We start from the raw sequence: 13,173 nt of genomic DNA on the forward strand, positions 1-13,173 counted from the left end.
TATCGTTGAGCAAAAGGAGACGGTAACGATAACCATCAGCTTGATTCAGGAAACAGAAAATGATATGATAGCCAAAAGATGGGCACAGAGAAATAAATAGACATATGAAATGTGGTAGACTTGTGGAATTCTGGCGCTAGATCCTCTTCCAAAGCAGTTCGACCTTGGCATTTTGTTTTAACGAAACAAACAAGTCATCATCCGCATTTTGTTCTATAGAAGTAGAGTTACTGTCTGATGGCTAAACAACAAAAAGATGAGGTTTCTGTGTTTGCTGATCATGAGGAAAAGCAGCTGAGTTGCTTTTGGCATTCTGACAACCTTTTCACACGAGTAATTGAAGAACTCCTAGCAGGAACTTGTGTCGAAACATTGTTGACACATTGAGAACCCTAAGCCTCTGAAAAATAACCCAACTGCTCACCGCACATAGCGCATGCAGTCTCAATTGTCGGAGTCAATTTAAGCTGAAAAGGAGAAATCTTGTTGAGCAAAAGGAGATGGTAACAATAACCATGAGCCAGATTTAAGAAGATAGATGGATATACGGTAGGTTCGTGAATGCAGAAAAGGAAATACAGATAAAGCAATTAAAGAAACTTCATATTTCATTCATAATCCCTCTGTACCAGCTATTAGGTACTTTATACATGATTTTGGATGATGCCATATGGCAAGCATACCGAGAGAAAAGGATAACCATTTCCTAGTTTTTCAGGAAATAGAAACTAAGCTATGCAATGAAATAGAAGGGTGATATGGATAGTACAAGGTGATGTAGTGTGGGTGACGGTCCTATCAATCCTGCCCTGATGAAAACAGACTTGTCCTCAGGTCTGGAATTGAGGAAAACGACGCTCAATGTTTGTAGCATCCTCCCAAGTGGCATCCTCCTCAGGTAAACCAGACCACTGAATCAGCCAACGAACAACAGGCTGGTTATGGCATTTGAAAAGCCTGCGATTTAGAATTTTGGCTGGGGTCCATTGCACAGAGCTATCAGGGCGCAAGGGAGGAAGTGTTAGGGATGAAGTGAGGTGAGAACCAATTTTCTTCTTGAGCAGTGAGACTTGAAAGACACTATGAATTTTTGAGCCAGGTGGTAAGGCAAGCTTGTAGGCCACTGCTCCAATCTTAGCAAGGATTTGGTATGGACCATAAAACCGTGGAGACAGTTTGGGGCAGTTAGTACTACCCATGGTTTTCAAGAAAACCCAATCACCCACAGCAAAATGGCATTCAGAACGTTTGTGATTTGCAAAAAATGTCATGCGCTCCTAAGCAGCTTGCATATTCTGTCGGAGTCGTTGCAATAAGGAGTCATGTTCACGCAAGGCAAGATCAACAGCTTGTACAACAGTTGAACCTGGAGTATAAAATTCTACCGAGGGAGGGGGTTGGCCATAAACTGCTTGATATGGAGTCATCTTGATGGCGGAGTGATAGGTGGTGTTATACCACCATTCGGCCCATGGTAACCAAGAAACCCAGGACGTGGGTTTGTCCCCCACAAAACAACGAAGGTAGTGTTCCAAAGTGTGATTGAGAACTTCATTGTGGGTGGTATGCAAAACTATGGCAGAGTTTAGTGCCCTGGCGTGCAAAGAAAGATGTCTAGAATTGGCCTGTAAATGTTGGGTCCCTGTCACTCACAATGGTCTGTGGCATCCCATGGAGCTTAAAAACTTCACAGATAAACAAATCTGCAACCTGTGAAGCTGTATACGGATGTTTGATGGGAATAAAATGCCCATAGTTTGACAAGCGATCAACGACGACAAGGATGGCGTTCTTCCTTTTGACTGAGGGTAATCCCTCAACGAAATCCATGGCAATATCTTGCCAAATGGAATCAAGCATGGGCAATGGCTGGAGCAACCCGGGTGGATGTAAAGCTTCATAATTTTGGCGTTGGCAAGTGTCGCAAGCTGCCACAAATGCTTGCATATCTTTCCTCAACCCCGCCAACGAAAATTATGGAGTATGCGCTTGTATGTGCGTAGTTGTCCCCGAGTGTCCCCTCATTGGAGTGGAGTGAAATTCCTCCAAGATCATGGTACGCCATTTAGAAGAAGCAGGGACAAAGATGCGCTCTTTGTAATAGAGGCAATTATTCTGCCATGAATAATGGGGTTTGGCAGTAGGATCAGCTTGGAGGAGGCTAATAAGTTGCTGAGCTTCATTGTCGAAAGTATAATCTTGTTGAATATGTGGGATGCAATCAAAAATAGGAGTAGATAAACCCATAATAGCCAATAATTCTGACTCCCTGGACAAAGCATCAGGGCCAACATTTTTGCACCTAGCACGATATTCGATTTCATAGGAGCAGCCATTTTTCTTGAATGGGGGTGGATATGCGTTGTTCCAAGAAGTGCTTGATGGTTTGGTGATCTGTGACAATTTTAAATTGCCAACCCAACAAGTATGGTCGCCATTGTTCCACTGCCAGCATCTCCTTGTCATAAACTGATAAAGAGCGATGCTTTTCGGAAAAAGATTTGCTAAGATATGCTATCGGTCGCTGCTCTTGGGACAAAATGGCACCAACCCCATTGTTCGAGGCATCAGATTCCACGATAAATTGTTTGGGAGACGAAGGATAGGGGTGGTTGTCAAGGCAGTTTTGAGGGTCTGGAAGGCAGACTCTACCGCTGGGTTCCAATGGAAGTTGTCTTTGCGCAAAAGATCTGTTAGGGGCTTGGAAATTGTACCAAAGTGATGAACGAATTTGTGGTAATAACCCGCCAACCCCAGAAAACCATGCAATCCTTTTACTGTCTCAGGCCTTGGCCAATTATCAATGCACTGAATTTTCTTTTTATCCACTGATACTCCTGCTTTAGATATAGTGTGACCCAAATAATCGACAGTGAGCTGAGCAAATGTGCATTTAGAAGCCTTCACGTTGAGCTGAGCAACCCTTAACACCTCAAACACAGTGGTTAAGTGATGGACATGTTTCTTCAAAGTTTGACTATATACCAATATATCGTCAAAAAACACAAGGACAAACTTACGCAGATAAAGGTGGAAGATGTCGTTCATGAGTGCCTAAAATGTGGATGGAGCATTGGATAAGCCGAATGGCATCACCAGGAATTCGTAGCACCCTTTGTGTGTCCTAAATGTCGTCTTCGGGATGTCAGCGTCCCACATACGAATTTGATGGTACTCGAAACGCAAATCTAGTTTGGAGAACCAAGCTGCACCATTTAATTCGTCTGGCATTTCGTCAATGACTGGTATTGGAAATTTATCCTTGACTGTCACATGATTTAGAGCGCGATAATCAACACAGAACCTCCAAGTCCCTTATTTCTTGATGACCAGTAGTAACAAGGAGGAGAAAGGACTCTCACTTCTCCTAATTATCTCAGTTTGCAGCATAGCATTCACTTGAGACTCAATTTCAGCTTTTTGCCAATGTGGGTATCGATATGGCCTGACATTAATAGGTCCAATACCTGGTAGCAATGGAATACGGTGATCAATGGCGCTAGAGGGTGGCAACCCCAGAGATTCCTCAAACAAATCAAAAAATTGCTTTAATAAGCCTTGAACACTCAGTGGAGTGGTACACATGATCCCGTGGGTTGCTAGGGCATGTAGAAATTGCTCACAGCTAATATTACAGATTTTGGTGGGCTGGCATAGCTCTCATTACCCTGTTGCCTAGCAAACGATAATTGTTGCCATCCGCTGTAAATTCCATGATTTTATCTCTGAAATGCCAGCCAATGAGTCCCAATGTCTCTAACCATTCAACCCCCAAAACTAAATCACATCTAGAGACAGAGAGGAGGCAAAAATCACCTTGGAATTCATAGGCCTGGAGTTTTACTTGCACAGCATAAACCATACCTTTCGTGCTATAAACTGACACGTGGCAACCACTATTTTTTCTGTCTTCTTAGCATCAATGGTTCCCTTCAGTTGTGTGGCGATTTTGGGGTTAAGAAAATTACGATCTGCCCCAGAATCGATGAACACCCTTATCAGAATACCCTCAATAGAACCTTGTAATCGCATTGCCCTTTCGCGGGTCCGTTTCCTATTTGCTAGCGCATGGAGGTGTATGGTGGTGTCCTTAATGACTCAAAATCTATCAGAGTGACAGCTCTGAGGGGTTCACTCCTAAGTCCATAGGCCATTGATCATAGTGTTAGTCACTGACAAGAAAATTTCCTGATCCTTGTAGCAGTAAATAATAGGCGTTGAACTTGTTAGGTCTTGTGTACGTAGGTTCATATGAAGGAGCTTGATAACACGGTTTGATGATGACATGCTAACCTAAACGAAACAAAACGGCTCTGTAATGCTCTGCTTCCTCAAAATTCTTCAAGATGTGTTTTGATTATCAATATAGCATGAAGGAGATAATTCAATAAACGAAACAAGAAGGCTCTATAACGCTCAGCATTGCCGCAAGACACACTCACATACAGATACTAACAAGCTGAACTCATATTTAACCAAAGAAAGTCTGATACCACTTGATTTTGGTGAGAAAGAAACCCAACCGTAACGCAACCATAAAATTCCGGCTTAAGTTTAGGCTCCATGACACACAACACCACCACATCCTCAAACCTGATGAGAAGTTGAGATTGTATACCATTATTTTCCATGCTTCCTTATGCAATATTAAGGGAGGTAAGCAGAACTCAGGATTGAAAATATTTCTGCATGAATGCAATACAGAACAACAACTTACACAAATAAAAGGAAAAGCTAAACTAATAACATAGGAATGCAACTATATATTCTGCATGTATATCTTTGAAATATAATTAGTGACAGGACGCATCTTTCATGTACAAGTCTTCAATAACAAGAAGATTCTTGGACACCGTAATCTTTCATAACCCACATGTCAAGTTCCCTGGAAGCACAACCACCAAACACACATAAAATAAAACAAGACAACCTCCTACCCAACTTTAAAAGATCATGAAATTCTCTCTCTACTCTTCCATAGTTGCTAGGCAAGGGTAGTGATCGAAATTGCTCGGTTTCAAAGCTGAAAGAATGTATGCATTCAGCACTTTCAACAGCAAGGGAGACCCAATGAAGAGCTCCATGGAGAAGAGCACTGAAGGGAAACTTAAGAAAGTCACTACGAGCATTTCCAATGCTTCTCCAAACTCCCGTTCCTATGGTGTATATCTCAACCTCAAGGTAGTCGATTGAGCGACACTCTGGATCGACCATCGGATAAAAAGATTGCAACATCTTGTACTGATTCGTCTCAACGCTAAAACCAAATCCATCAAGAGGGGCCCTGTACCTGGCCTTGTCGTTCGGTGGGATGGTGATGAACTCACCCAAAATTGGATTGCACACATACAAAGGGTCATCTCTACTTTCTCCAGACAGACAAAGTAAACCATTACAAGAGTTTACCATACGAAATTCTAAAATGGGTAGGCTGGTTTTGGGAGCAAATGCAAACCTCATTTTCTCGAGCCTCATATCAGAACCAGAAAATTCTACTATCTGGGTGAATTTAATTTTTGAATTTTTTACGAAGGAATGGCTCTTGATCAAGATGCCAAGATGTAACCTTGAGGCTCGGAGATGAGCAAATTGAGGGTCACAAATTATAGAAAGCCAATCTTTGCAAACGCGCCTTGCAGTTGAAGAGGGTTTTTATGGACAGCCTTTGAGAGAATTTCCATGACCGTAGCCAAAGGAAGCTGTTGGAATTTGGAGGGATCTAGATTTGCTACCATCTTCCTCTGTTTCATTTTGCGGGTTTCCATAGTTTCTCCTCAGCCTATAGACGGGGACCGGGATGGGGTTTAAATTTCCGGAGGAAGGAATACCGGCGAGCTCAAAAGAGCGTTTGTGTTTCTTGCTGCTTTTATAGGGAGGATGGAACCGCAGTTGCTAGTGGAAGAGGTTTTGGCGGGAAATTTTTGCCTTAATTCATTCGAAAATATTATTTTTATAATTAAAGTAAATTTGTTAAATAACACATTTTTATTAATTTTGCATACATGTGGCTCCTACGTGGCATGCCACATGACAGTAAGATGCGAAAAGTGAATTTTGGGAACAAGGTTTTTTTTTTTTTTGGTTGTGAAAGTTAGGAAGAAAATGAGGGTTTTCTCACACATACCAAATATCATGGAGATCCGAATATGATATTAACTGATCTTCAAGTTAATGCTATTTTTCACTCGCTAGACCTAATTGGCAAATTTAGGGAACAAGTTTGAGTCAAGGTAACTTTTGGACGACATAGTGGGATTGAGACATCATTCAAGTTACACTAGACTAATTAAGTCTAAAATTAATGATGATTTTAAGTAGATTGCTTTGAGCATTATTGAATTAGACAATCCGATAACAATATTATGGGAGCAATAATATTGAATGAGACAATCAAATAACATTGCTTTAGATCCCTTCCCTCTAGAAAGATTGCCCAAGTGAAAGTGCCCAAAACAAAAGTTGCACGTGATCTCAGGTCTTTTCCCATCTGGGTTCGGCTGGAACACGAAATCTTGTCAAATGTGCATGCATTTTGTTTTCTCACAATTTCTTCTTTGGTTCCTCTTCCTTGTGTGATTTTAATCACTGTTTTCAAATTCAGGTTCTTTGAGGCCTTGATAGAGGAGGAAGAATGACATGGTAAACTGAGATCATATGAAAGATGAGCTTAAAACGATTGCCACTATCTGCTCTCTGGTTTTTATTTTATTTTCTATTTATAATTTGACTAAATCTATAAAAGAAATTAGCCTTCAACAATTTCCTGTAACCATAAGGATAATCTCAAAGGACCCAAAAAAGAGATTGTAACTAGGCACTTTAGACATTCATAAAAAGGTCACAAAACAAATCTTACTATCATTATGTTGTATAGAAGCAGAGTTACTGTCTGATGGCGAAGTAACAAAGAGAAGCCATTTTCTAACTTGGCTGATAGTTGCTTTGGGGATTAGAACAACCTTGAAACTAAAAAGCAATTCAAGAATTCTCAGCATGAACTTGTGTTTCGTAACATTATCGACACATTCAGAACCCCTTGCGTTTGAAAACATAACCCAAGTCCCTACCACATATATCCCAAGTCCCTACCTCGAAGTGAAATCCAGCTGAAATTGTTCAGCAAAAAGGAGACAGCAACAACCATTTGGTATTCAAGAAAACAGAAGATGGTCACAAGAAAACAGGCTGGCCATAACCTCAGTTAAGTTTTGTGCACTTGTAGGGTGGCATCCCAGAACCAACACAATCAGAACTCCCCACAGCAAGCAGCTTGTCAGATTTATTCCCGGTTCTTACCCTGCATATCATACGGTACACATGCCAAATGAGTTGCCATAATCAGTAACCAATGCCTCACCCCCCTGCTCAAAGGGCTAAACATCATTGCACAGTTAAACAAATGTTTGGACAAACTAAAAAATCTATCATAATGATCATAGTCTTAGCAAGTGACAAGCAAATTTTCTGAATAGCTGGAGCCTTGTATTGGTAAGTAATAGGCATTGAATTGAACTTGTTAGATCTCGTGAGCTTACACATATGCAGGATCCTTATAACAATATTGCCTACAAAATATCTACTTCCAGAAATAAAATCAAAATAGAAGTTGTAGCAGAGAAATATATGTTTGTGCATGTATATTTTTTAAGTAAAATTTTAGTACCTCTTCACCTCCTCTCCTCTTGAAGCATCGTAGAGTGAAACAAAGGATGGACTGTAAGCAATTGCATCGAATGAGAATAACGACTGAGTCCCAGTAATTCTGATTTCCCTGAAACTCTTTTTTTCTTTATTATAACAAACAACATTCCAATTGTTGTGCACCATCAAGATTTCCCCATTACTCAAAAACATGATAGGTTCATGCAAACTCAAGAAAGGTGTCCTTTGAAATAAGTTTTCGACGATGACAAGAAATTTAGTCCAAGACTCTTGGACACCATAATCCTTCATAACCCACATGCCAATTTTGCTAGATTCATCATCAAATACAGATAAAAGGAGGCAACCTCCTAACACTCCCAACTTAAAAGACTCTGAAGATTGCTTCTTTCTTTGTCCAAAGCAGCAAGGTGAGGGTAGTCGTTGGAATTGCTCTGTTCCATAGTTGAAAGTGTTTATAAGCATAGACATATTACCACCATAGGAAACCCAATGAAGAGCTCCTCGCAGATAAGAATTGAATGGTAACTCCGGGAAGTCCATAGGAGCATTTCCAATGCTTCTCCAAAGCCCTGTACCAATGGTGTATATCTCAGCCTCAGCCTTGCAGAAGTTGTCAGATAAGCTCGTTTGCAACACCTTGTACTCATTCGTCCTGACGCTAAAACCAAACCCAACAAAACTGCACCAGCCCCTACCTTTCTGGGTAGGTGGAATGATGATGAATTCACCCAAAATTGGATTACAAACATAACATGGGTCATATTTATGAGGTCCAGACAAACAAACTAAACCATTGCATGAGTTTACCAAACCGAATTCGGAAATGGGTACATTGTCGGTAAAGTTCATAGTGTCTACCCACAAATCAGATTCAGCACATTCCTCTACATGGGTCAACTCAGGTTTCCATGATTTCAGATTATGGGGATACTTCTTGATCAAGATGCCAATTCTTGATCTTGATAGGTGGAGATGAATAAACTGAGGGTCAGAAATTAGAGAAAGCCACTCTTTGCAAACGCACCTGCAGTTGAAGAGGGTTTTCATGGAGAGCCTTAAGAGAATCTCCATGGCTATAGCCTGTGGGAGTTGCTGGAAGTTGGTGCAGGGACAAGGACTTCTGGGTTGCTGCCATTTTTCTCCTAATCGCTCTCTGTCTTTGCTGCAAGTCGCTGCTCTATTTGCTGCTCTTTTGCTTGGATTCATATCATTCATTTTGGGGTTTCTTTGTTTTCTTTTTTCTTGGAGTGTCAGGGGGAGACTCATCAGCAGTCAAAATCGTTGGAGAAATACCAGAAGAGCATTGAAATGGGCTTTTGGCGGCAAGAGCGTACTTTACGTTTTTGGGTTGTCCCACTTGTCACTCTTGTAGTGGGCTAGGGGGTCACCTCTCAATGGACCAACCGAATTTTAATTCGAATCTGGTCTGGTCCAGTCTTCTAGTTATACTTTAAAATATTATCCAAAGTGATATTATATTGGATTAATACATGACAAAATATTAAATGTAATTACAAGAGCATCCGCATAATGTATTTACAACAATGAACTTCTCTAATAAAGATTTTAGTTAAGGATCGTTTTAAGAGTTCTAATCTCAGTTATCTACTAGATACGGTAGGTAGGTTAAATAAGAGTAGAAGTCGTAGACCAATCCTTAACATAAAGTCATTAGATATGTTAGTGGGTTAATTATTATTATTATTTTTAATAATATACCGTACATGCAATTCAATGACTAAATTACAAGTCATTAACCAATCCTTAACATAAAGTTCTTAATGGAGCCAAACCATTTACGTTAGGAACTTCTCCAATAAGGATTTTTGTTAATGATTAGTTAAGGAGTTCTAATCTTAGCCCATCCATTATATTTGTTAGTGTGTTAAATAATTTTTTAATATATACCATGCATGCAATCCATTGAATAATGGTAGGAATTTTTAACCAAACTTAAACATAGAAGTTTTGGATTAGTCAAGGAGTTCTAATCCCAGTCATTCATTATATATGTTAGTAGATTAAATAATTTTTTAAAATATACGTTATATGCAATCCAATAACTAAAATTAAACCTCCTTAACCAATCCTTACCATCAAAATCATAATGGAGCCAAAACCCTTTCTGACTGATTTGATTTGAGTTTAAAAAAACAATTATGACTACCAACTGAGACTACAGTTCATTTGTAAAATCTCTCAGTTCTTTTGTAAAATCAGAAGGATAAAATCCCACTTTTGATGCAGGTATAGATCGTAAGAAACGAAAACAAACAGCCAAGATCACTTAAGACTACATGAATGTGTTACGCTAATGTAACTGTCACATTGAAAAGTTTCTTGTGTTGGTTGAATTGATCAAGAAACATTAATGTCATTTTTATTAGGGAGTTTCACTAAAACACCCAAAATAGAGGTTGAAATTATAAAAAAACCCAACACCCAAAACACTTTATAAACACACCCAAAACCCATCATTACACACACTCAAAACCCATTTATAAACACACCCAAAAAGTTGACTTTGGAGTTGATTTTGGGTGTGTTTCTATGTTTAAATAATAAATACATGTCTAGATTGAGTTTATTTATAAATTTGTATTTTTATTATTCCGTAATCAGAATTAAAATAAGGATTTGATTTAGTAATTTAGTAAACAACTTATAAGGAATCAGTACCACTCCTATCCCGATTCCATATTGTTTAATAAACAACTTCAATATGAATCTGGATTCTGACTCTCCTCAATCCAACTCCTCTTCAATTCAATTCAATTCATTCTCATCCGATTACGGATAAGTAAACAAACATGCCGTAAAAGAGAAGAATTGGCGAGATGGGCCGGTGCTGAATAAGGTTGTAAATAGGCACTTGGACATTGATACAAAGTTTTACAGAAGTTTCAACCAGGTTTTTGTCTAGACAAGTCATCACTTGCAGATTGATCTATAGGTGCAGAGTTACTATAATAGCTATACAACAAAATGCTGCCTTTTTCTGTCTATTCTGAAGAACAAAAGGAGAGCTACTTGGGTATTACAAAAACCTATATACAAGCAATCGAGAAGCTCTCATGAGGAACCGGTGTCGTCAAAAGACTCGAAACATTGTTGGCACATTGGGAACCTTAACCTCTTAAAACATAACCCAAGTGGCCACCGCATAGAGTGAATGCAGTCCTTATCCTCCGAGTTAAATCCAGCTGAAAACAAATGAAATTATTCAGCAACACACTAGCACAAGAGAACAGATGGATAATAAGAACTACGACAACTCACAGAGGATTTATGGCTCAAGGAAGACCCTCCTCAAAAGCAGGGCATCCATAGCCTGAGTTAAGTTTTGTCGACTTGCGGGGTGGCATACCAAAGCCGGCACACTCATAACTCCCTTCCAAAAGCAGCTTTCCAGATTTCTTACCCAATTTCTTACTGCGTCGTACCCTTCATATCATACACAGTAAGCATGCTAAAATGAGTTGATCAGTGACCAATGTCTCAGCCACTTACTAAAGCATCCGTGTTATTGTTCAAATTCCTAGTTAACAAAATTCTTGAACAAACTCAACCTATCATGGTAACAAACCTGAGGGGTTCACTCCCTATTAATAGCAAATGATCATAGCATTGGCAAGTGACAAGTATTTTTTTAGTAACTGTAGCCTTATTAATCATTCTATCAACAGATCTTAAGCATTGAACTTGTTACATGTGTATGAGCTATATGAATAATTCCAGACTTTCATATGCAATGTTAAGGAAAATTAGAAGAGCCTAGGAAACAAAAAGTTTGTGCAAGTTTTGAAATGCAATACCTTGATTGCATTTTCGGTCAAACATGAACTTCCACAAATATAAACCAAAACATAAAAGTTGTGGCAGAGAAATGTAAGTAAATGAAAGCACGTATATCTTTGAAATATATAGGATTTTAGTACCTCTTCACCTCTTCACCTTTTGAAACGTTGTAGAGGGAAACAAAGGATGGACTGTAAGCAATTGCCTCAAATGGTGACCGAGTCCAAGTAATTCTTATTTCCCTGAAACTCTTTGTTTCTTGATTATAACAAACAACAGCACAATTATTGAACAACAGAAGGATTTCCCCATTCCTCAAAAACATAATTGGTTCATACACATGACAGATTCGTTCCTCTGGACACTCATACAAGTTTCCAAAAACAAGAACTTTAGTCCAAGACTCTTGAACACCATACTCCTTCATAACCCACATGTCGAATTTGCTATAATCATCATCAAACACAGATAAACAGAGACACCCACCTACCACTTCCAGTATATAACAATCTGAAAATCGATTTCCCAGTAAGCTAGGCACAGGCAGTGGTCGAAATTGTTCTCTTTCGAAGTGGAAAGAATGTATAAAATCAGGAACTGTGCTACTATAGGATACCCAATGAAGAGCTCCATGCAGAAAAGGATTGAAGGGTAACTGATCAATATCCCCAGGAGCATTTCCAACACTTCTCCACACTCCTGTACCAATGGTGTATATCTCAGCCTCAGTGCCATTGGTCATTTGCAACAATTTGTACTCATTGGTCCCATTGCTAAAACCAAGTCCAACAAAAAAGCACTTGTTTCTACTTAGATTGGTAGGAGGGATGCTGATGTGCTCACCCAAAATTGGATTGCACACAAAACATGGGTAATCTCTATTGGGTCCAGACAAACAGAGCAGACCATTACATGAGTTTATCAAACGAAATTCAGGCATGGCCCCAATGGGTAGGCTGTTTTGGGGATTAAACCTTATTTTCTCAAGCAGCAAATCAGAACCGGCACAATCTTCTATATGGGTAAAATCAAGTTTCCTTGATTTTCTTATAGGGGGGTAGGTCTTGATCAAGATGCCAACGGGTGATCTTGAAGAGTGGAGCTTAGTAAATTGAGGGTCAGAAATTATAGAAAGCCAGTCTTTGCACACGCACCTACAATTCAAGAGGGTCTTGATGGAGAGGCTTGAGAGGATTTCCAAGACCAAAGCCTGTGGAAGTTGTTGGAATTTGCTGCAAGGAGCTTTGGGTTGGCATTGTTCTCCTGATTGCTCTTTGTTTTTGCTGCTCATAGCTGCTCTAGTTGCCACTTTTTTTCTTGGATTCATAGGATTTCCTTTCGTTTCTCTTGCCATTCTGTAGGTTTGGGAAAGTTCAAGAGCTAGCTGATGAGGGTGCCTTTTGAGAACTAGCTGATGCTTTCTTTTGAAAAATATTCAGAGCTAAAATGGCACGTATAAACTGGCATGTTTTGGGCAAGGGACAAATGTCAAATGAAAATTAAGGAAGGAAGAAATCATATGTTACGTGTACAACACCCGTCTTTACTTTTCTGATTTGGGATATTATCTTCTTAATTTATTTAAAGTCATTTTCGGTTCCTGTATTTTACCACTTTATCACTAACGTCTCTATTGTTTCAATTTGATAAATTTTGTCTCTGTAATTTCAATTCCAAGCAATTCAAGCACAATTCTCGATATTTCGGCCA

At 39.4% G+C, this 13,173-nt stretch overlaps 3 protein-coding genes and 1 pseudogene across 3 annotated transcripts; all 4 read right to left on the reverse strand.

Moving 5' to 3' along the window:
- Positions 1–830: 830 nt before the first annotated feature.
- On the reverse strand, positions 831–1,271 carry LOC148920221 (uncharacterized). The gene has a single exon (XM_089044567.1). It carries the CDS (start codon positions 1,269–1,271, stop codon positions 831–833), a length of 441 nt encoding a protein of 146 aa, XP_088900693.1.
- Positions 1,272–4,793: 3,522 nt separating this feature from the next.
- On the reverse strand, positions 4,794–5,765 carry LOC103322960 (F-box protein At3g07870-like; annotated as a pseudogene).
- Positions 5,766–6,901: 1,136 nt separating this feature from the next.
- LOC103322959 (F-box family protein) lies at positions 6,902–8,946 on the reverse strand. The gene is made up of 2 exons (XM_008224918.3): positions 7,664–8,946; positions 6,902–7,297 (listed from the first exon to the last, which is right to left on the reverse strand). The coding sequence occupies exons 1-2, from the start codon at positions 8,929–8,931 to the stop codon at positions 7,198–7,200; spliced, it is 1,368 nt and encodes a 455-aa protein (XP_008223140.2). The 5' UTR covers positions 8,932–8,946; the 3' UTR covers positions 6,902–7,197.
- A 1,568-nt stretch (positions 8,947–10,514) lies between these two features.
- On the reverse strand, positions 10,515–12,945 carry LOC103322882 (F-box protein At3g07870-like). Its single transcript, XM_008224833.2, has 3 exons — positions 11,604–12,945; positions 10,945–11,109; positions 10,515–10,868 (listed from the first exon to the last, which is right to left on the reverse strand). Exons 1-2 carry the CDS (start codon positions 12,815–12,817, stop codon positions 10,959–10,961), a joined length of 1,365 nt encoding a protein of 454 aa, XP_008223055.2. The 5' UTR covers positions 12,818–12,945; the 3' UTR covers positions 10,515–10,868; positions 10,945–10,958.
- Between the last annotated feature and the right edge of the window lie 228 nt (positions 12,946–13,173).

The sequence above is a fragment of the Prunus mume genome, linkage group LG2 (genome assembly GCF_029339155.1).
Source record: "Prunus mume cultivar Tortuosa linkage group LG2, ASM2933915v1, whole genome shotgun sequence".
NCBI lineage: Eukaryota > Viridiplantae > Streptophyta > Magnoliopsida > Rosales > Rosaceae > Prunus > Prunus mume.

What these genes read in the sequence shown, in the direction of transcription:
- LOC148920221 (XM_089044567.1), bottom strand. Translation starts at nt 1,271, where the DNA reads ATGACATTTTTTGCAAATCACAAACGTTCTGAATGCCATTTTGCTGTG.
- LOC103322959 (XM_008224918.3), bottom strand. Translation starts at nt 8,931, where the DNA reads ATGAGTCTCCCCCTGACACTCCAAGAAAAAAGAAAACAAAGAAACCCC. An exon ending in AGAGGAGAGGAGGTGAAGAG is followed by an intron (nt 7,298 to 7,663) that starts GTACTAAAATTT and finishes TATGATATGCAG; the next exon opens with GGTAAGAACCGGGAATAAAT.
- LOC103322882 (XM_008224833.2), bottom strand. Translation starts at nt 12,817, where the DNA reads ATGGCAAGAGAAACGAAAGGAAATCCTATGAATCCAAGAAAAAAAGTG. An exon ending in AAAGGTGAAGAGGTGAAGAG is followed by an intron (nt 11,110 to 11,603) that starts GTACTAAAATCC and finishes TATGATATGAAG; the next exon opens with GGTACGACGCAGTAAGAAAT.